This window comes from Hyalella azteca, unplaced genomic scaffold (assembly GCF_000764305.2).
Source record: "Hyalella azteca isolate HAZT.00-mixed unplaced genomic scaffold, Hazt_2.0.2 contig16545, whole genome shotgun sequence".
Classification (NCBI taxonomy): domain Eukaryota; kingdom Metazoa; phylum Arthropoda; class Malacostraca; order Amphipoda; family Hyalellidae; genus Hyalella; species Hyalella azteca.
In genome coordinates, this window is record NW_025946363.1 from 80,394 (window position 1) to 101,786 (window position 21,393).

The window sequence follows — 21,393 nt, forward strand, 5'->3', positions numbered from 1 at the left end:
GTTGCTCTGCAACCTGCGTCCTGCGTTCAAGTGCGTTGCCTCGCAGAGTCGCAGGCGCAGTAACCAACTGCCCGGAAGCTACCGTTACGTATGAGAATAGTCAGAAATTATAATTAATCCAAACACAAACTTTAGAGCAAAATTTCAAACCAATTTATAGACAACATTGATTTCACCGGGCTCACCCGTCATAGCTATAAGAAAATTTTCTTGCCGGCAGATATTTTTAGGACCGTTTGTCAGAAGGTCAATTTTCATCAAAAAAACATTTTCTTAGATTACCAGATTCAGGTTTATGTAAATAATAACACGTGCTGCTGACATACTCATTCCGATTGCGGGGCTCCAGAAGGAGCGCCCGCATCGTTATTTTTCGTCACTACCTTAAATAATAGGATTTGCGAACTTAGTTCACGAACGTTGTATCTTAATTTTACCTGTTTACTGATTGGAACCTCGCGAGGCGCCAAGGGCCCATGGGCCAAAGGACGAATGGGTGGTGACAGTACGTGGCGCGATTGGAATAGGGTGGGATGAAAAAGAGTGGAAAGGAGAAATAAACAAGCGAGCGAAAAGCTATGGTACGAAGGTGTTGAAACAAGGAATGGAGGGGAGACTGTATCAGATGAAAGCGATGCCAAAATATGAATGTATGTATGATGGTAGTAGAGGCGGGACCTTCTGTTTTGTGTAAGGGCAGGGGCGCTAGAGTGAATGGACGTACGTACAGGTGGAATGTGAGGAGAGAAGATAAATGTTTTGTGTGTGATGGGGATGAGAAGGAAACGGCGGAGCACTTGTTGGAATGTGTGGCGTATGGGAGAGAGCGTCAGTCTATATATAGAGGTGATTGTGAATGAGGGAGGTGTTACTAACGAAGTGGGGTGTGAGGGAACAAGCGAAGAGGGGATGGCAATGAATGTGGATCTGTCTGAGGGAGCAACTGTGGCTATGTTTGAGATTGTGAAGAGATATTTGGAAAATGTGTGGAAGATAAGGGAGAGGAGGATGATAAGAGTGGGGTCTTGAGGAGTGGAGGGCTGAGAGAGGGGAGGGTGGGAAGGCAAAGGTGACCGTACCTAATGTTTTAGTGCGTTGTTAGCGCATTTTCTCATATATGGAAAAAATGTAACTCAGTACTCACTGCAGTGAGTGACAGAGAGCGCATTTACTCGTCGACGAAAACTTGAGGTCACGGACAGACAGACAGACAGACGGACATGGCGAGCACAATAGTGCATTTTTTCCATAAATGAGTAAATGCGCTAAAAGGCGCTATTGTGCTCGTCATGTCCGTCCGTCTGTCTCTGACTTTACGTTTTCGTCGATTTTGAGAAAATGCTCTCTCTGTCACTCACTGCAGTGAGTACTGAATTATATTTTTTTCTGTGTTTTATTTTTGGATTTTGCATAAGGAAATGTTTCACGTTTTTAGGATTGCTGTGAATACGTTTTAATTGAACTTTTTGTTAACATACGTGTATGAACTTTTAATTTTTTGACGCTAGTAAAAGAGCTTTTATGCAGCGTGTCTGACTGATTTAAAGGTCTTGACCGGAGGTCAGCACGCACTCAATTCGAATTCCTGAGTTGGAGGATTCTGTGATCGTTGAGGTTCTATCATTTAACTTGATTTAAGTCATGTCAAGAGAGAATTTTAATGGCTGTTGTCGAGTGTACAAATTTGTCTTATTTGTCTTTGCCATCCTTCCTGCTTGCGAATTATTTTCAACGTTTAAAAGTTAGCGAACGATTAACGTGCTGGCAACAATGCCGCAATTGTAGAGACTGTGCAGTCGTTACATTGAATGTTAAGACTGGAATATATCTTAACAAATCCGTTCGCTGATAATTTAACTCATATTGGTGCTTTCATATCGTGCTGGAGGGCCGTGATTAGGCACTCGAGTCTAGAGGTAAAATATCTTTCTTCGTCTGCAACCGCAGATTACTAAATGTGACGTCATGTAGCTGATACATCTGGAAACGTTAAATTTAGATTCTTTGTGATTAATTTGCCGTAACTACACGGGTAAGTTTTTCACTATCTAACAAATGATTTAAAATCGGTTATCTTTCAAGACTCTTTCAATAAACAATAAAATTATCGGCTGTTTTTAGCGTATTTTTTCATTTATGGAAAAAATGCACTATTGTGCTCGCCATATCCGTCTGTCCGTGACCTCAAGTTTTCGTCGACGAGAAAATTTATTTATTTATTTATTTCACGAAGAGATTGTCGTGGCGTCTCGTTCACATCGAACTTCGATGGCACGTTACAAGCGGCTTAAAAAGACCCGAAAGGATAAAAACAGATGACGTCTATGCTAAAACAGAGGACATGTGCCAAGACTGATGACGTCTATGCTAGAACAAACAACATCTATACCAAACCACTAATATGCATGATGGACTAGATGACAGCTAGGCCTAAGATTCAAAGGCTCTACGGAAAAGTTCTGTTTTTAGGCGTCGACGAAACAACGGCAGCGAAGAAGCAGATGTCACCGATGCTGGCAGACCATTCAATGTTCTGGCCGCAGCGACCGGGAACGCTCTGTCGCCGACGGTGGACAGACGTGAAGACGGGACGACGAGGTCAGCCTTCGACGAGGAACGCAGTCGCCTTCTAGAAGGCAGATCCGACACGCGTCGACGGGAGCATCGGCCGACGACGCGCGCACAGCTGAAGTTTTGTTTTCAAAAAACGCATGGAATCCTTCCACGCTCACGTCGCCCGAGGCATCCGAACGACCCCTCCCCATGAGCCTATCCAGCGAACGCCACAGCGCCCGGGGGTCGCCGCGCTGTGCGTCAACTCTTAGACGCCAGAATGACTCCCTCTTGGATCTCAGAAGGTTGACATGGGCGCGTCGCGCATCCCGCCAGTTGGACGCCGCTTCAGCCGCAGCAGCAGGATCGTTACGTCTGCTCGCGCGATGGACAGCCCGCTGGAGCAGCCGAACACCACGCTTCGAGGCGCGACATTCGTCGTCAAACCACGGGTCGGAGGCTCGCTGGGGGACACGAACAGTTCGTGCAGGAATGAGGTCGTCGAGTAAAGATGTCAATTCGATGTCGTAGAGTTTTGCTAGATCATCCACCGACAGCTCCGACCATGAGCCCGGCCGACCAAGTCGAGACGACTGAAGTCTCCCGCTCAAAACATCGCCGTCGAGATCGCGCCACGGGCGACAGGTGACTTCTCTGTACGTCAACGCCGGGCGAACACATGGCACTGTCCACTGGAGTAGTCGGTGGTCAGATATTGCGATTTCGATGATGTCAACGGGCAGAAACTGAATGTCGGTACGCGTGATGACAACATCCAGCAAACCGCCAAGGTCATGGGTTGGTAAAGTAACGTGACAGGCCGCTGTCACTAGTAAAAAGTAAAATGCGCTCTCTGTCACTCACTGCTGTGAGTACTGAGTTATATTTTTTTACATGATTTTGGTTTTCACAGACATTTTCACAGGCTTTTACTGTACCGTTCTTTGTTCTTGATGAACACGCTGCCAAACTCGTAATAGTGTCTTTTCAATAACAGTTGGTTTAGGAATTTGGACAGAAGAGGGTCTCATTTCACGAAGGGCAGGGTGACTCCGTGGCTACAGTTCACAGAGTGCCAGGATTAGAGCAGCGACCTATGGGTTCGATAACCAGCATCCTGCGACAGTTCAGCAGCTGGTCTAATCAGCGAGAAGGCCGGGCGGTTAAAGTTGTAGCAGTGGGTTGCGTGTTCGAGAACTGCAACACGCTGTGAATGTTTTGCGATGTTCAGAATCAGCGACAGGTTAAACGCCCTAATTAACGTTGACACCGTATATATACTGTACTATTAGCGCCAGGCAAGAGGCATCTAGACATATCTCGATAATACGGCAAGAAAGTGCAATCTGGAAAGGGGTTTTCTGATTGTTACCATCGATAGCCTAGTTGATATAAACGCGAGGCAAGAGTCCTCTTAGCGAATGGCGCTTGCTACGCGTTCCCAGGGGCTGGATGACGCAGGTTCATATAGCATCAATATCAAACTGGCTTAACTTTTAAAATATCTGCTCGTATAGTTTCATCGGACAAAACGCTTTAACTGCATTTCTTCTATAAACTCAAGTGTTGAATACATTTATCTGACGATGATGGTGAAGTTTTTTTTTATTGTTGGACAATTACAGTTTGTGAACATTTTGATAACGTTCGCAAACCACATTAACGTGAGAAACGCGCAATTAAGACCGCAATAATTCCACTAAAATTACTGCCAGCCCAAATATTTTTTAACCATCTGTTACTTATTTGATGATCTGTAAGTATGCCCATGCAAGGATCATGGAAGGTTTTAATTTTATTATTAAACCTTCAAAGACATTGTTTCCGATCTTTCGAATAGCTTTACATTAACAATGGTTTGCCTAATTCAGGGAGAAAAATAGGCTTCACGACAAAACCTGTTTTTATTGCCTTCAACGAGCGGCCCAGAGTAAATAAAATTACTTAATTTAACATATTGCCTCATTTTAGCGGAAAACTAAGTCAACAAAATTGCTACAGTAGGAGATGGTGAATTTAATAATAATAATATACGTTTAAAAATTACTTTTTAAAGACAACACTTCCAAAGAATCCAGTGTCTCCAATCTTACAGATGTACAATGAATTTCTCATTTAATTTTCGAATATTAAAAAATTTAATTTTTCAATTTTTTAATATATAACTTTTTTTTAATATATAAATTTTTTTTCAAAATTATTTATTCTATTATTTGATTCATGCATTGCCTCTGACTTCACACAGGTGTGCAAAATTTCAGATCAATTAGACGGGTAAAAGTGTGTCAAATAACAGTTATAAGATTTGTAGCTGACAAAATTACTTTTTCAATTTTTTTAATATTGAAAAAAAAATTTTTAATCTTTAAAATCATTTATTTTAACATTTGATTTATGCATTGTCTCCAACTTTACACAAGTGTGCAAAATTTCAGATCGATAGGGTAAGTAGAAGTGTATTAAATTTTGATTACAAGATTTGTAGCAGACAGACAGACAGACAAACAAACAAACAAGAAGTGAAGTTAAAGAGAAGTGTTGTAAAAAATAATCCTTAATCTGAAATAACTACTTCGTCATTGATTCGATTGGAAATGTGGTTCTTGTTAAAGATGAGCCAATCCGACAGACACGACCTACGAAAAATGTCAATAACAAACTTTACTGAGTTTTGCTTGTATTCTTATCATTTTAAGTGATTGGATAAAAAAGTTTACAAATTTTTAACATATACTCTATTCAGTTTCTGATCATGATTACCTAATTTTGGAAGCGATCAAAAATACTCCGAACTCATGGTATAAGCAAGTGAATGATGATGCATGAACTTAACATAATATTAAAGTTTAATTTCAGATAACCAAGTTCAAAGTTTAATTTCAGATAGCCAAGGCTTTACGAATAAATTTCTATCGGCCCCATCCAGGCGTGACATTTTAAAAAGTACAGCAATTATAAATCAAGATTCAGCGTCACGTAGAGTTGTTGATATATCTTAACAAATTTCGATGAGTTTTTTCAACGCGAATTTTCAACTGGTCCGAATATTTAAGAATAATGTCATCAGCGACCGCATGTCTGTCGAAGGTACTGATGCACTCGCTCAAAATGTACCGCGAGCATTTCTCCTGGTAGTGGTTGAGCTGAATAATTGAGCTGTTCAGTTGCAAGTTCTTCTGGAGGCTCGGCAGGAGCGTGTACAGAGAGTAATGGTTGAATGTCAACAGGGTGTTTTTAGTTGATACAAAGCTTTTGATGTTGTGGCCAGGCCTGCTGAAATTGGTGCTGCGCATTCTGTGATTAAGCATATGGAATTTCCTCCGCGTCATTTCTTCTTCATATTGAGCTTTAGTGTTAAATTTCTCTCTGTAATTATGAATATTAAGGAAAAGGTTGGTCTTTTTTGTTGTAGGTTGCTCTTTGAGGTTTGACTCCGTACTTAGACCTGGTAACGTTTGGTTCCACTTTGTGAAAAAAAATGAATTGGGTGCTGAAAAAGAAGAGTACTTTTTAAGTAAAAAAGGATCACTTTTAAACATTCTATGAAACATGTCCGACCAATTCTTTTCCTGAACAGGAACAGGAACTTCATCAATATCCAAGGGGATAATAAAGTTATATAGATACATATTTCTATAGAGGCAGTCGTTATATGTGACTAGTTCGTTACGACGTTTTTGCCACACGTCCTCTTTTAGGTAACGCGTCCTCGCGTCAGGCTCGTTAGGCTGGTCGCCTGGCAACGTCATTGAGATAATCTGAGCTACGCCTGTTGCTTCGTAATACCTCAAAACATTCCATGTGGCTTCATGGACATGGTACACATAGAAATCTATCTTAGTAGCACCTAAAATTAAAATTAACTCCACCCATTCGATGAGACGGTAAGAAATATCCTCTATGAAATTGAGACCCTTGACACATACGAGGTATTGCCGCTTGGGCAGTCTTCGGCGGACGTCGGAGAGGCCTTCCTTTTGGACAGGCAAGAAATTGGAGAGGCTGTCGCATTCAGTCGTGGACACACTGACATGAGACGGCATGGTGTTCGTTATCTTGAACTCGTGGGGCACGGGGCATGATATCAAATAAGAATGATAAGTGTCTGCAGGTGGATGAGAATGGAATTCTTGTATCCATATCTCCTTGAGCTCCGCAATGACTAGAGTTGGAAGCTTCCTCTCAGGGAACCAAAAATGACACATGAGACCGTCGTCAGAATTCGACGCATATCCCTCCTTTAGAGCGCCGCGAGCTGTTGCAATGATCCGCACAAAGTGGAAGTTCTCTCCCTCGTAGCGATACCTAACGTCATAAAACGCACTGTACAGAAAAACGTCTCTATTTTTCACTACCTGCCAAAATTTGTTATTTTTCTCAATAACGCTTGACGTTTTGGGTGGCTCGTGACATTTTAAAATCTGGAGAGTGTCGAATCGAGTTTTGATTTCCGAGTTACTAATGACTTGATAAGCACGAGAAGGCCGGTTGACTGAAGATATTATTTTTGCGGAGGTTGGCATGAGAGAGTGACTTCGTGAGGAAAGGTACAGGAATAAGTAGAGAATGAGAAGACATGACAAAGCTGTTACGAGAATCAAGCAGCTAAACAGAACCCTGGCGGACGTCATGGTTATGAAAGGTATCCTGACATTCGCGGCCTGTGTTGTCTCTACGTACAGCTGTCACAATGCATTGATCTAATTATCATTGCAAAAATCTACCTTTCAGAACATCGATCATAGAGCACTATCAAACAAATGTTCAAATACTCAGGTCGACTAATTATAAGTAATAATACAAGTCTGGGCAAGATGGTGATACAAGAAACTAGGCCCTCACCTACAAATGAAAGTTTACGCAGAGATGTCATCGAACATTGAGGAGCTTACAAACCGGACAATATATAACAGTAAACATATTAAAATATTCATGAAGGTGCACATTCATACATCAGTAAAATTCCCACGTGGAAGAAATTGATTATCAAATGCCGACCGTCAACGGTCAGCATACTAAATAAATGCGTCGACGAAGATGGAGGATGTGCACCCTCCTCTTCAGCCACAACTATCAATCAATATAAATAATACACAACTGATAAAGTGCAACAATGATGAGAGGTGCTCATTCATCTTCCAGTGAATCGTCACGTGACGAAAATTGATCGTCAGATGACGACGATGACGCTACATCCGGCGACGAAGATGAAGGTCCATAGCTGGCAGAGGGCGGGATTATCAACCTCGTCATGAGCTCATCCTTGACACAGCCTGCAAACAACACGAATTTGATATTAAAGTGAATTTTGGCTGGTTTGGGTCATGAAAAATAGTATAGCTTCTTGCAGAGGTATTTAACTACAGTTATTACATACATGGCACTAAAGAAGACAGTGGCGCTTAGTTACAATACACTCATCTGCTTTAGTGATGCATTTAAATCGAAGCTAATATATACCAATTTTCGTTCAATGCGGAAAACTTATAATTAATCATTTCATTACATTGCAATAATAGCTTGCAGAGTCTTGAATTAGTTTTTGATCGCTTGTTTAGGAGTCAAATTTTTGGTCGATGGCTGCGCACTCAAGAGTAGCCTTGTCTTGAAATGTAATTTATAGCGAATCTAGCCTTGGCTCACCCATGCGTTGACAGTCTCGAGCTTTTCGAATCGCATCGTAAACTAGTTGCTACTCAGTGGTTATTATAAACTGAAATTCTAAATTTGTAGCGTCATTTAACGAATATCGAGCTATATTTCGCTACGTTCCTCTACAACGCAAAACCTACGAAATCCCCGAAACGTCTCGGCACCCGCCATGAGTCAAATATCTCAAACGTCTCGGCACCCCTGAGAGCCCCAGTTAGCACCACCTACAACGCTCCTTCCGCCTAGCTTTCCTTCAATACATATGGCCATATTTAGGGTCTGAGGATTCTTGACTCAGTTGTGTCACTCACAGAGAGTTAATCCCTCATTGATCACTCATAGCATTTCACAATTATCACTGTTACCTCGATAGCCTTCCCCCTAGATTTCTCTACTAGGAGTTAGTTCAGAAACCAATATGGCGCCCATGGCATCGATCAACTCACATGACAATCCATTTTGTTCGAACCGCTCATCCTAGAAACGCCAGACCCTCTACTTTTAACTATTTTTTTAACTACTTCTACAGACACTCTACTTTTAAGTACCTTTTATAGACATAGTAACTGGCATTTCTCTGATTACCTAGAGCTAGACACTCAACCCCAATCAATATTGACCTTACAGAAACCTAGACGAGGCAGGACACGTGGTAAAGATATACCGATTTACCAGATCACTTCGCCTCCCCGGCCAATATCACTAGTGAGTAATCGTGAGGGAACAGACATTGCTGATATAAACAATGCATTCCCTTCAGAAGCAGATATGAGACGAAATCTGGGACAGTTTCATTATTTTAATTGATAGATTAGTATTTTACCACAGCTCGCTCCCAGTATAACTCTTACGTAAGCTGGGCTCTAGTATAGTAGCTAATAGGAAAATTCCTCACAACATATCAATAACATTAGAAATTTTATCAGCCCATACTCGTGGATCCGATACAAATCTGCACATGCTTATAGTGTTGTTACATAAATTTCAAAATCAGCATGATTAAATTTGTTTCCTTCGTCGCCTGACTAAAATTACTATTAGCTAAGGACCTGTTCTCATACCTTTAACGAATTATAACCTTTATGTGCCGTTTCTTACGTCAACTAAGAATCTGAAATGAACGGGAGAAAATAATCAGTCGATTTATAATTCTCGACTTTGATTTGCCTATTGTTGCATGTGAACAGGAGCAGTAGAAGCAGACAGTACAATTTTCATGCACTAATCGCCGCAATTTACCGAATTATTGGCTTTGTGTATATAGCTATTGTATGAGCCATGGGTATAAGCGTTCCTTGCCACGGAATTACCAACGTAGCCGAAGGACAAGGCCAGTGCAACGATAATCAGTCCCAGATATTCTTTGAAAGTTGCATTGATTGCCACAACTATACTAGTTCAACCATTGCCACAACCATGGTTGAATATATAAGGTTGACTCACGAGAAGTTCCGTCTTTCAGTTCGGCTTTCTTGTTACCGTACGTCACGTAGATCGAGAAACGTAAACAAACCCGTCATTCCCATGACGGATTGGTTGACTGGTTTGATCGCATTTCGGTGATTGGTTAATGCCCGTGACGTCACTGAGATCAGTGACGTCACAGACGAACAACGAACTACATCAGCAAAAATGGGCTTCTAATGGGTCAACCTTATACTAGTTCAACCATTGCCACAACTGTCCCCGCTTATATGTGCCTTATCCATTACACTGAAAGACCGAGTAGGTGCATGGCGCGTCTCCTTCAATTGATATACGAATGGCCGTACCGTGAAGCAGATAATGGCGGAGGTGATGTGGTAGTTATACGTTGTACGTCACCATGCTTGTGCCGTGCATGGCCGTACGTGTGTAGCAAAAACTCGTACGTTTTAACTATTGCTTATATATTATTGATGTTATTTAAAAAAAATTACACAATATATGTCTTATCCAGCCGTATCCCTATGACACAGGAAGTAGAACAACTGTAGTCCATAGCAACGTCTTTTTTCGTGTGCTGCTATTCATCATACGAGTAGGTACTTTATGTACCAAACGTTACATCCTGTGTTACATGCACCTGCGATGATATCGTACAATGCCGGATGCGGTGCTACAAAGCTTGAAGAGGAAACTGCTTTGGACACCAAATCAAGAGACCGTTACCGACTGCCACTCTCCACCTAATTCACGCGCCTGTCGAGTGAAGTGAACCCCAATCCTGCAGGATGCCGGCACTTCGATTCTGCGCAGCTGTAGAGTTTAGGTAGCGCTTGTTATTCATCAAACGTGCTTTGCGCGCCAACAGAATCCTTATTTTTTTCAAAATTTATCATATAATTTAATTATATATATCAGTGGTTCCCAAAGTGGGCGATATCGCCCCCCTAGGGGCGGTGGAAAGATTTTGGGGGGCGGTATGGAAGAAGAGGGCGTTAGGGGGGCGATAGGGGGGCGGTAGTCCGAAGTCGAAGTTCCAACATTTGTTTGACTATTTGTACACAACACGTGCAGCGCATGACTCCCAGCGATGGTTTTATCACCCAGATCTGCTTTTTTTTAACCTCTCCTTTGTTTACGTCCCGTAAAAATTAAGCGGCCGGTCTCACGGCCAATTTCCAAATTCAATGATCAAGGAATATCTCTCAAACCAATGAACTTAACTCGATGAAACTTAGTACACGTATTCATTAGGACCTAACGGTAATGTTTAGCTCGTGAAAATATTTTGAATTTTGCCTTCATTTGTGTGTTATATGGCAATACGGGCCGAAATTCACAGTGATCAAGGAATTTCTCCCAAACTACTAAACAGATTCCAACGAAATTTTGAATTTAGAGTCCTAACTAACGAACGGTAATGTTTAGCTCGTGAAAATTTTTTCGATTTTGCCTTCGTTCGCGAGTTTTTTTTCATTTCACCTTCATTCGTGATTTAAACAGCAATACGTGCTTAAATTCGCAGTAATAAAGAAATTTCTTACTAACTACTGAACAGATTTGAACGAAATTTAGTATTTGAATACCTAACCTCAGCAACGGTGATGTTTAGCTCGTTACAATTTTTGATTTTGATAAATTTTGCCTTCGTTTGCGAGTTATACGGCTATACGTACACCGCTATACGTAAACGGCTCTTGGTTATACCGGTCGCTAGAAAAGCCGGTCGTTTCTCCTATATCTGTATAACTCGATAACAAAAGCAAAGTATAAAAATTATCGCGAGCTAAACATCACCGTTGGGAGGTTAGGTACTTATATACAAAGTTTCGTTGAAATCTGTTCGGTAGTTTAGAAGAAATTTCTTGATCGCCGCGAATTTGAGCGACAAATTACCCGGCGATACGGGCCGAATATAAGGAAGTGTGAAATCAAGAATGACGGTGAAATGAAAAAAAAACTCGCAAACGAAGGTAAAATTGATTTTTTTTAATTAATCTAAAAACAAAATTACCGTTTGGTAGTTAGGAAAGTATATCCAACATTTCGTTCAAATCTGTTCAGTAGTTAGGAAGAAATTCTTTGATCACTGCGAATTTCGGACTGTATCGCAATATAACTCACGAATGAAGGTGAAATTTGAAGAATTTTTATGACCTAAACATCACCATTAGGTTCTGATGAATGTTCCAAGTTTCATTGAGCTGCGTTCATTCCTAGTTTGGGAATTACTTGATCGTTGAATTTGGAGATTGGCCGTGAGACCAGCCACGAGTCCGGCCGTAAATTTGCCCGAGACGTCCTAGATTTCTAGTGCTGAATCAGTTAAAACAGCTGAAAAACATATTAGTTTACTAAATGGGGTTCTATTTGTGAAATACACATTTGTGTTTAACCTTCATCTTTTCAAAATTGCAGCGTACTAAATTTCCAGACAGAGGCGTATATTTTTATATGTGTCTGTGGGGGGCGCTAGAAATTCACTAGGGAGCCAAAGGGGGCGCCAGCCTGAAAAAGTTTGGGAACCACTGACTCGTCTATAACGTCAGCGCCCGCACGTCATACTATATAAATAGTATATATATATACTTTACTCAATTAAGCTAATTTAGGTCTCTAATTGCTAGTTTTTATGACTGTATCTGAAATTGTTAGACGGAAATAGCCTGCATGCCGAATTTCAGATCTCTAGAGCAATCAGAAGTGGGCTAATTTTCGTTGTCAATGTTAACAACAAACAAACAAACAAACAAACAAACAAAAAAAGCGAAGCTAAGCTAAGAAAAACGTGTTAACAAGCTCCTAACCTACGCCAAATGAATGACATTTGATGTTGCTGCTGTTTGAAAAGATGGTCATCGTGGTCATGGGATTTATAGGTTAAAATTCATGAGCGAGTGCTTCCATAATAAACTGGTGTAACCGTGCTTGTTCTATTTTCGGTTGGAAGGAACTGAGCTCAAGAGTGAGAAGGTGCGTCCTAATTATCAGTAGTTAGTTCTCCAGGTACCTAATGTTGTAATGAAACACTACTAAATATTGTAGGTACGTCGTATTGCGACATGCGATTTGAATGATTCAAGAGATGTTCAAAATGATCGTTGAATTGCTGGAAAGCAGGCCTAACCCGCTAACGAAAGAGGACTTGAGGGAGTCAAGGCTTGACCAAGTCATGGAGTTGATTTATTAAAGTCGGCAGTAATTTAGGTGTAAATTATATCATAAGAATCTTTGATTAATAATAGAACACATGATGATGACATTATCGTCACATTTGAGCATGAATAAAACATTTGTTAAAATTACGTATATTCTGAAAGAGACACGCGACAGTCAGGTATAATAAACATCGACACTCAGTCACTCACCATTTTTCGTCAGAGCGAAAGCAAGCGGCACGTTTATGTTGCTCCACGCAGACCTCGGTGAAAGTGAGCGCCGGCGAACGACACACACACGCACACCCTCTAAGCCAGCTGTCGCACAACTGACTGAATTGTGAATTTTAATTTCCAATCCAAGCAAGAGCAAGTGAGCAACTGAAGCAAGTAGAGTAGAGAAACGAAGTAGTTGAGCACTCGAGCTAGCTGAATGTGAAGAATGAGTGTCCAGAACACACCAAGGCTAAATCGTTAAAACATAAATTTCAACGCTGAGTTATGTGACTATAGTTCTAAAAACGTGAATCACGATGCGTATTGTAAGGGGGGATAAAATGTTCTTTGATACACACGCCAGAGATCTGACTTCTTACAACAATGGCCACCAGCCACGGTTGAACTAGTATATAGTACAACCATGGCCACCACCATAGTTCAGAAAGAGCCACAGCAACTTTAATTCAGCTAAACATTTCTGATATATGATCCACGCCAAGAAACACAGATTAATAATTTTCCATGGTGATCACGCCGAGTGCATTGCAGAGCAGATTAGTAGTGTGAAATGCAATACTGTATGTACATTTATATAGTATTTTCGACGTTGATGAATAATTAATCCAAGCGTGGCCTCTTGTCCATTTACCTGTAATGTTTTGTCTCGTCTCCCGAAGAGCCGAAAACTCGCCATGTGAAACGGATTTCAACTAACTGACGTTGAATCTAAGTTGCTGCTGAGCTGACCTTCTACAATTTTTGCCGTAGGAAGGGGACACTTAGGATAACAGCATGTGTAAGAAGTGATGGTATGGGTTAAAAAGCATTGGATAACAACATATTGACCGTTAACGATGTGGAGTAGCAGCTTGTGTGCTGAAGCAGTGTTGGTTTAAAGTTCGTGTGGTGAGATAGGTCAATTGACTACAGCTGCTTAGGTGCGGATGGCAATATCTATAGCATTTAGATCAGTGGTTCCCAAAGTGGGCGATATCGCCCCCCTAGGGGCGGTGGGAAGATTTTGGGGGGCGATAAGGAAGAAGAAGACGGTAGGGGGGCGATAAGACCTGCAGCTGGGCAGGCAGGTCCTCGAGCTTGAACTTGAAGTTGCCCTGCGACGTAACCCAGACGTCCTCATCCTCCTCCAGCGGCTGCGTCGTCACCACGGGCTCATCGTCCTCGCCCACCACACTCGCCGTCGCCACCACGGCCGTTGCATTCGCTGAGTCGCCACGCCATTCAAGTCAATTTTATTATTATTTCTCATGAACAGAAGATGAAATAAAATGTCAGGTCAGTTTGTATATTTTTTAAGGTAATAAGTTGCTAACAACAATTTACGCAGTCATGCCGGCTGTCACTACGCTCATGCAGCCTCAACTCCTATTTTTTCTTATATTATTAAACCTCAATTAGTTAAGCAATTACTTTTCATTGGAATTTAGAGTTTTTTTATATACATTTATACATCATGCAAGCACTGTTCCTCGTGTTGAATTAATATTTTTACTTTCTCATGCATTGTAAATAAAATTTAAATAAGTACACGGAAACAAAAATCTGTCATCTTTCGGAGCGTGACTCTGAACATTTTGACATTGAAATAATAAATAAGTTATTCGCGCTTGAACCGCCTAATTATTTAACCAATGGAGTTAGTGATGAAATCAATCATTATCACGATTTTGACTGAGCTGATGTCAAATGTCACTGGTGTCGAGGGAAAACCATGTCCTCGAAGGAAATTAACTTAATGAGACTATGACAAGTCTAAAAAAATAGATGCTGGCCAGACTCTGCAATATGTGCTGCCTAAGACTCGGGGAGCCCGCCAATCAGCCGCTGTATGTTGGCTTCGTCTCTGCGTGTGAAGGGCAGCCAGTTGCAAGTTCGGTATGACTCACTGGGCTCGACCTACCCTTCTCATACTCTCATGTGCGACCATAATGTATGTAAGCAAGTTTTAATTTTCGATCGGAGTGACTAGCAGCGGCGAGCTGGAGTGGTCGTCACTCGACGAGCTATGGTGGCGCAGTGGTGAGAGACTCTGTCTCTCGCACCCAGCGCCCGGGTTCGAGTCCCACTGAGGACAAGTTCTACCGGGAAGCTCAGCTCATGGTCAACTCAGCCATTCATCCAACTCTGGTTGATAAATGAGTACCCCTGGCTTGTCCAGGGTGTTGTGTAATGCAATCAGATGGTTCTGGCGGGTCAGCGAGCCAGTGATGGTCGTGGAACTACCAGTGGTACCGAGTGTCCGGAAAAACTGACCTATCACCCCCCACCCTAGTCGCCACTACCAGGATGGGCAATTACAACAACAACAACAGCAAACCCCCAGGATAACATTAAGCCGAGTGTTGCGATCCCTGGCCAGAAGCCTTGACGTTACCCGAATTTTGTTCAGGAACGTAGCTTCAAGGATAATTAAAGTAGTCAAGGAATAACAAAAATTTTAGGAATAAATTGTCCAATTGAAAATTACCACAGCATAAATGATGAATTAGCTTATAAAGGATAACTTGAGCTTTAACTATAAATAAAAATTAACTGAACTTGACACTCGTTAATCTTACCTTGCGACCGTTCTGCTTGTAGTGAGAAGGCAGGGCAGCCAAGAAGAATAAGACGATAACAGAAGATAACAGTGATACAAGTAAGATTACAGCAATAAGAACAAGTCGACAGTCATATGAACAAGATCACAGTGATAAGATAAGTAGAAAATGACAGCGATAAAGAGAAGAACACAACTATATAAACAGTACGACAGTAATAAGAAGAAGATCAAGTCGATAAGAAAAAAAGGATAACAATATACCTAAAAAATCACAGTGATAAGAAAAAGCAGACATGGATATGAAGACCATAGTGGTAAGAACAAGACGATAGTGTACAAGATCACAAGTACACATGCCCGGTATGCGCATGTAATACATACACACTATACACACGCAGATGAGCACAGATTTGGTGATAATTTTGTTCAGTTATTACATTAATTATGGAAATAGTAGTGTCGGACCACCATGTGAAAATAAAGTAACTTTGCATGTCGCATTCTGCACTTTTTTGGAGGGTTACATCTGCTTCTATGTTAAATCTAAGTTGCCAGGAGAAGGTTTAAGGATAGTTCCAAATTTTTTAATAATTTTAGAATGTTCGCTGAGAGAAAATTGACTTGTGTTTGCAAATATTTAAGTGTTCCAAACAGTGAGCGATCGTGCCAAAACCGAGGCACCTACGACCGTCCAGGTGTCTCAAATACGTCCAAGTGTCTCCAAATTGGAGCTTTTGAGAATAAATCTGCCGAAAACCCAACCCACTTTCACATAATCTTCGCGATATCCTTGCCAAGTTTTCAGCGCCGGATGAGATCATTCCCACGTATTCCACTCCTCTAGCCGATGTCATCACTGCATATTTTGTAGAAAACAATCTTTACTTCTATAAAAAAATTAAAAAAAAAATAAATATTATGTAGAAAAACGCCCAAAGCCGTAGAAAGCGCACAAGAACGTACACGTAGCAAACTAATTTCATTTTCACTTAATTTTTCACTAATTTCACTTTCACTCATTTTAAATTTTTCACTTTCAATGCAAATTAGTTTATCACTCGGTTTGCTCATTTTTTTGACAATTTTTTAACAATTATGTACTAAAATAATATTCCAAGCAGTTCTCTTGGACAAATTTACTATTAACGAGACGCTGAATTGCAAGCACTTCAGTTGAGGCTCCTACATTGTCAGCTGAAACACATCCTCAAACAGACAACGCCCCAGAATTTTCTCCCTGTGATGGCAGGTGGTAGTGACATCCTCGTAATTACAGTCACTTCCATTAAGTTTTAGCTACAATATTAATGTTACAAAGAGTCGTGACTTACCAGCCTCTTCCTCAGTACAAATTGTGGCTGTGGCAACTGCCGCCATAACTTGCTCCTGTGGCATGTGCGCCACAACGTCCATGGCGCTCACTGTGGCTACCGTGGCCGTCACCACCTGCCAGTTGGTCGGTTGTGTCCAGTTAATAAAACCAACACGAAATTTCCACACGACACCTTGAAGACTTGAAGGAAAATAATAAGCATACGGCCATTAATATTATTAATTAATAATTAATAAGCTATTTTCAGAATAATTCTAATAAATATTATGATAGGTGAATATTTATGAAAAGTGCCGAAATGTGCTGATCCAACTAACCCAGTACAATTTTTGAACTTCGATGTTTAAGCAAAGGTACGGAGTACTGACGACAATACGAACGTTCTCTCTCTTTCGGTGTCGACGCTGGGGCAATCACTGGCTTGGCTACATCAGCTATAAGCGCACAAGGAAATTACACTTAAAGTCTTATAAGCACTGAGGTCAACTTTTTGGGCGCTACTCTTAAGCTAAATTTCATTATGTTTACTGGAATTTAAGTGCAGTTGTTTGCTGTGTAACTTCTAAAAAAGGAATTACGTGACTTCTTCAATAAAAGGGAAAATGCAAATTATGGTGTAGTGCTTTATTTACCATATTACTCAATTATAGTTAGCAGTTCACAAGACTTTTACTCAACTTTGAATCAGTTCAAATTAGATGAATATTTCAAAAACTACTCAAGGATAAGATCTCAAAAATAGGTTAATACCAAATCAGTGCGCCTGTATATATAATTACGTATCTAGTCTATGTGCCACGGAAGAATGTCAAAGAAGGCAGTGCGATGTACAGTCGTCCCCGAAATAACGGCGATCCGAGTGCAAAATTAAGCTCTAATTTTTTGGGGGATTTAAACGGCGTAGAAATTATACTTCAAATTACCATAGTCAATGAGAAGAATGCGTGGGAAACTGCATCTGAGCAATTGCTCTGATTGAAGAAACGAGCAAAATGTTAACCGACCGCATCGTGTCAATCTTCCCGTGAAGAAGCATTACTCAAAAGTAAGGCATCAACAGAGCTTAATTAAAAATATAATGGAATGAAGCAGAAGAGGAAGATGAAGTTATTTAAATTTATCTCGGTCAATGTGAAGAAAGGTCATTAATTTTAGAATAAGGCAATATTTGGTATTGGAGTTGAAGAACGAAACATATTTGTGATATATAACAATGTAACTAAACACTGTAAACAATGTAAATAAATACTGTTGGATGATAGAAAAAGTTTCAGATATGAACTGAGAAAGAATTTTATCTTTTACCCTGAAAAACAAAAAGCGGGAGAGTTTAGAGTGAAAATAATCACCATAATTTTATTTATCCCTAACTTATTATCTGTAATTTATAAGAAGATTAATTTATCTTGTTAAAAATGAGCTTTAGAAATGATGAAATTCGATCAAAGAAAACAAACAAAAAAAAATTATCTATGCTAACTAAGGACTGCAGAGCGCATTTGCCTGCACTGAAAATTCAACCTGCGAAAAAATTACCTTAATCAAATTTTTTTAATTAAAAAACTCAATTAAAATAATTTTATGAGAGAAAATTCATTATTGAATATCAACACCTGAAAAAGTACAGCCTTCTGGTCTCTGTGATGCTGCCACATCATAAAGATTAGTATTACTAAGACAATTCGATAATTCGGAACATCAACAATTTTGCCAAGGTGCTAAAATATTTGACTTCGAATTTTCCTAATTCATTCCTTTTTGGAAAATAAATTATTACAATCCGCTAATTTGAATCTGAGGATAAACTAAATTATTTGTTATGAGAATAAACTTAATTAATTGTTAGGAGGATAAACTAAATTATGACTGCAATCTGTTAACACAAATTCATCATAAGTGATGTGAAAAATTTCTCTGCTTGTCATTTATGGCGCACCCTTTATTAAATCATTTCGATAAATCATGGTAGAAAATTATTTATCGTATGACGGAAAAGTTGACACAATTTATTTCAAGAAAGGACATTACCAGATTTTCGATATTACTAACATTTACTATGCAGAAGGCATGAAAAATTTACAAATTGCGCAAAAATTCGTGAACTAGGCAATCATGAGATTATATGCAACATGGCAGGCATTTTTTAAAACCTTGTAAGAGAATTATATATAAATAAGTATCGACTGGGGAAATTTAATTTAAATATTCATCATAAAATATTTACTATCAACGTTTCTGATTCATGGTTGCTTCTTGAACCGACGCAATTGAACGTACGGTATTTGAAGCCATAATTGTTTTCTAATGATCTTTTGAGCCAATTACCCTGTTTGATGGTAATTGGTCCTGAGGGTAATCAGTCTCGACTGAAGGTAACTTAGTCCTGATTGAAGGTAATTGATCCTGCCTAAGAGTAATTGGTCGAGGTTACCTGGTTTGTCGAGTTTGTTAAGCATGTTTGCAGGGGCAGACATTGTTCTCTTGTAAGGACATTTAGGCCCGAGGGAAGAGCAGAGCGTCTTCGTGCTGGAGCTTTGAACGAGATTTAGGGCCTCTTGCGCCCGACTGTACTTGCGGTGCAAGTTCTCGCTGTTGATGATCACGTTTCGTAGGTCTGGTGCAAGAGCAGCCATATTAACTTTTGGCTTGTTCGGGATTACATAACAAGAATTGAATAATTATTATATTATAAACTTTGGTACAAAAATGCTAGCTGCATATGATTACTTGGCCTCAGTTTCCGCGTAAAATGAAAATTTCAGTTAATCCAATGTCTGCGTTCCACGAGGTGGAAGCTAACTATTCAACTTTGAAATCTATTAACAAATCATGATTAATACGTTGAATCCGATTGCTTCATCATATTTTTCATATTTTTTCTATCATTTCATTTCTTGTACTATTTAGAAACAGTCGGGTTGCCACACGGTTTTTTAGGACAGATTCCGTGATTTAGTTTTTTTTTTCAATTGAGTTGACTGGCTGAAATTCATGATAGCGGTACTACCTAATTAAATTTTAAAAACTGCAATAAACAAAGGAAATGGTATTTATACACCGGAACCTACAAAAATATATTAGTGTATATTGAATTAAATGACTTTTTGGCCTTTTTTGTTCGCGGATTTGGCTGTTTTTCAAGCTATCTGGCAACCCTGAATTATGTACCACTACGTCCAGGAAAATACATTTCGTGGTACGCATATTTACCACTTCGGAGTCAACGTGTTAAAGAAGAAAAAGTGTTCAGTTTCAGCTGAGGTGGAATAGCTCGCCAGTCATTCGTTGTTCTTTTATGATCTAGCCAACGAATTTCTCAACGTGATGCGAATCAAAAGGTCTGTCCAGCCGCTGTAGCACTTACAACTTCACTACGACCGATTCTTTGCAACTCCTAGATTCAGTAACGAGCTCAGTAACTAAGCATTTGTGTTACATGTAACCTAATAGCTTTTAAAACACTAATTCTCGTCAGACAAAATTTTTTAGTGTTCACTAATTCACATTTTTAGTGGCTAAGAAGAAATTTTCCGGTGATATCAATTGCCTTTAATAATATATTTCATTTTATTATAACTTTGGTGCACTCTCACCTCGCGGCTTCTGGTAAAGGTCGCCCCGGTTTTCAAGGGTCACTTGAGACTCTAAGTAGAGGCCCTCGAAGCGGTTGTAGAAGAACTCCCACGTGAGGATCCTGCGGTCCGGCAAGGAGGAGGACAGTTGATGGAAGGTCTGGATTATCATCGGTCGATCCAGGATCACCCAATCAAACTGCAAACAAGGGGCAATTATGAAGCATGTGTTGTAATTGAATACATGATCTTCATTATAAGTTCACAATATATAAGCTGAAATCCTGTCTCTTATACACATCTAGATGTGTATAAGAGACAGATATTACCCAGCTTTATTGAGAGGAAAAGCGTCCATGTATCGACAATGAAGAAATGCTGACAATTTTCAATTACTTCGATCTCATGCGATTTTCTGAAGAACCGGCAACTGTGTCTTGGATTAACCTTACTTTTGACAGCAATTCTTAGGGGTTTGATNGGAATCGGACCTTCCAGTCGGTGTGGTTGAAGTTGGTCTCACAGAGCTTCCAGAAGACGTCGGGACCATCAGGCAGTGCGATGAAGTGCATCAGTAGCGCCACGCATACCTCCGCCACGTGGGACCACTCGCTGCCTATCAGGGACCACATGCTGCAATCATCAGGAAATCAGTAACGTCAAATACACCTCCAACACGTGGGACCACTCGCTGCTTATCAGGGACCACATGCTGCAATCATCAGGAAATCAGTAACGTCAAATGCACCTCCGACACGTGGGACCACTCGCTGCTTATCCGGGACCACATGCTGCAATCATCAGGAAATCAGTAACGTCAAATGCATCTCTGGCACGAGGGACCACACGCTGCTTATCAGGGACCACATGCTGCAATCAGCAGCGATAGGTATCTACCAGCCAGCATTTGCTATAACTAAA

General features: G+C 40.3%; 2 protein-coding genes across 2 annotated transcripts; both read right to left on the reverse strand.

Annotated features, from left to right (window-relative positions):
* Nucleotides 1-5,064: 5,064 nt before the first annotated feature.
* Nucleotides 5,065-13,105, reverse strand: LOC108664482. Its single transcript, XM_018151075.2, has 2 exons — nucleotides 12,999-13,105; nucleotides 5,065-7,826 (listed from the first exon to the last, which is right to left on the reverse strand). Exon 2 carries the CDS (start codon nucleotides 7,182-7,184, stop codon nucleotides 5,526-5,528), a length of 1,659 nt encoding a protein of 552 aa, XP_018006564.1. The 5' UTR covers nucleotides 7,185-7,826; nucleotides 12,999-13,105; the 3' UTR covers nucleotides 5,065-5,525.
* Nucleotides 13,106-17,212: 4,107 nt separating this feature from the next.
* Nucleotides 17,213-21,104, reverse strand: LOC125179313 (protein unc-79 homolog). The gene is made up of 4 exons (XM_047884933.1): nucleotides 20,964-21,104; nucleotides 20,494-20,671; nucleotides 19,332-19,514; nucleotides 17,213-17,334 (listed from the first exon to the last, which is right to left on the reverse strand). The coding sequence occupies exons 1-4, from the start codon at nucleotides 21,102-21,104 to the stop codon at nucleotides 17,213-17,215; spliced, it is 624 nt and encodes a 207-aa protein (XP_047740889.1).
* Nucleotides 21,105-21,393: the final 289 nt, after the last annotated feature.

What these genes read in the sequence shown, in the direction of transcription:
- LOC125179313 (XM_047884933.1), bottom strand. Translation starts at nt 21,104, where the DNA reads ATGTGGTCCCTGATAGGCAGCGAGTGGTCCCACGTGGCGGAGGTATGC. An exon ending in CCTTTACCAGAAGCCGCGAG is followed by an intron (nt 19,515 to 20,493) that starts GTGAGAGTGCAC and finishes CTCTTGCACCAG; the next exon opens with ACCTACGAAACGTGATCATC. An exon ending in TAACAAACTCGACAAACCAG is followed by an intron (nt 17,335 to 19,331) that starts GTAACCTCGACC and finishes GTGCGCTTATAG; the next exon opens with CTGATGTAGCCAAGCCAGTG.
- LOC108664482 (XM_018151075.2), bottom strand. Translation starts at nt 7,184, where the DNA reads ATGACGTCCGCCAGGGTTCTGTTTAGCTGCTTGATTCTCGTAACAGCT.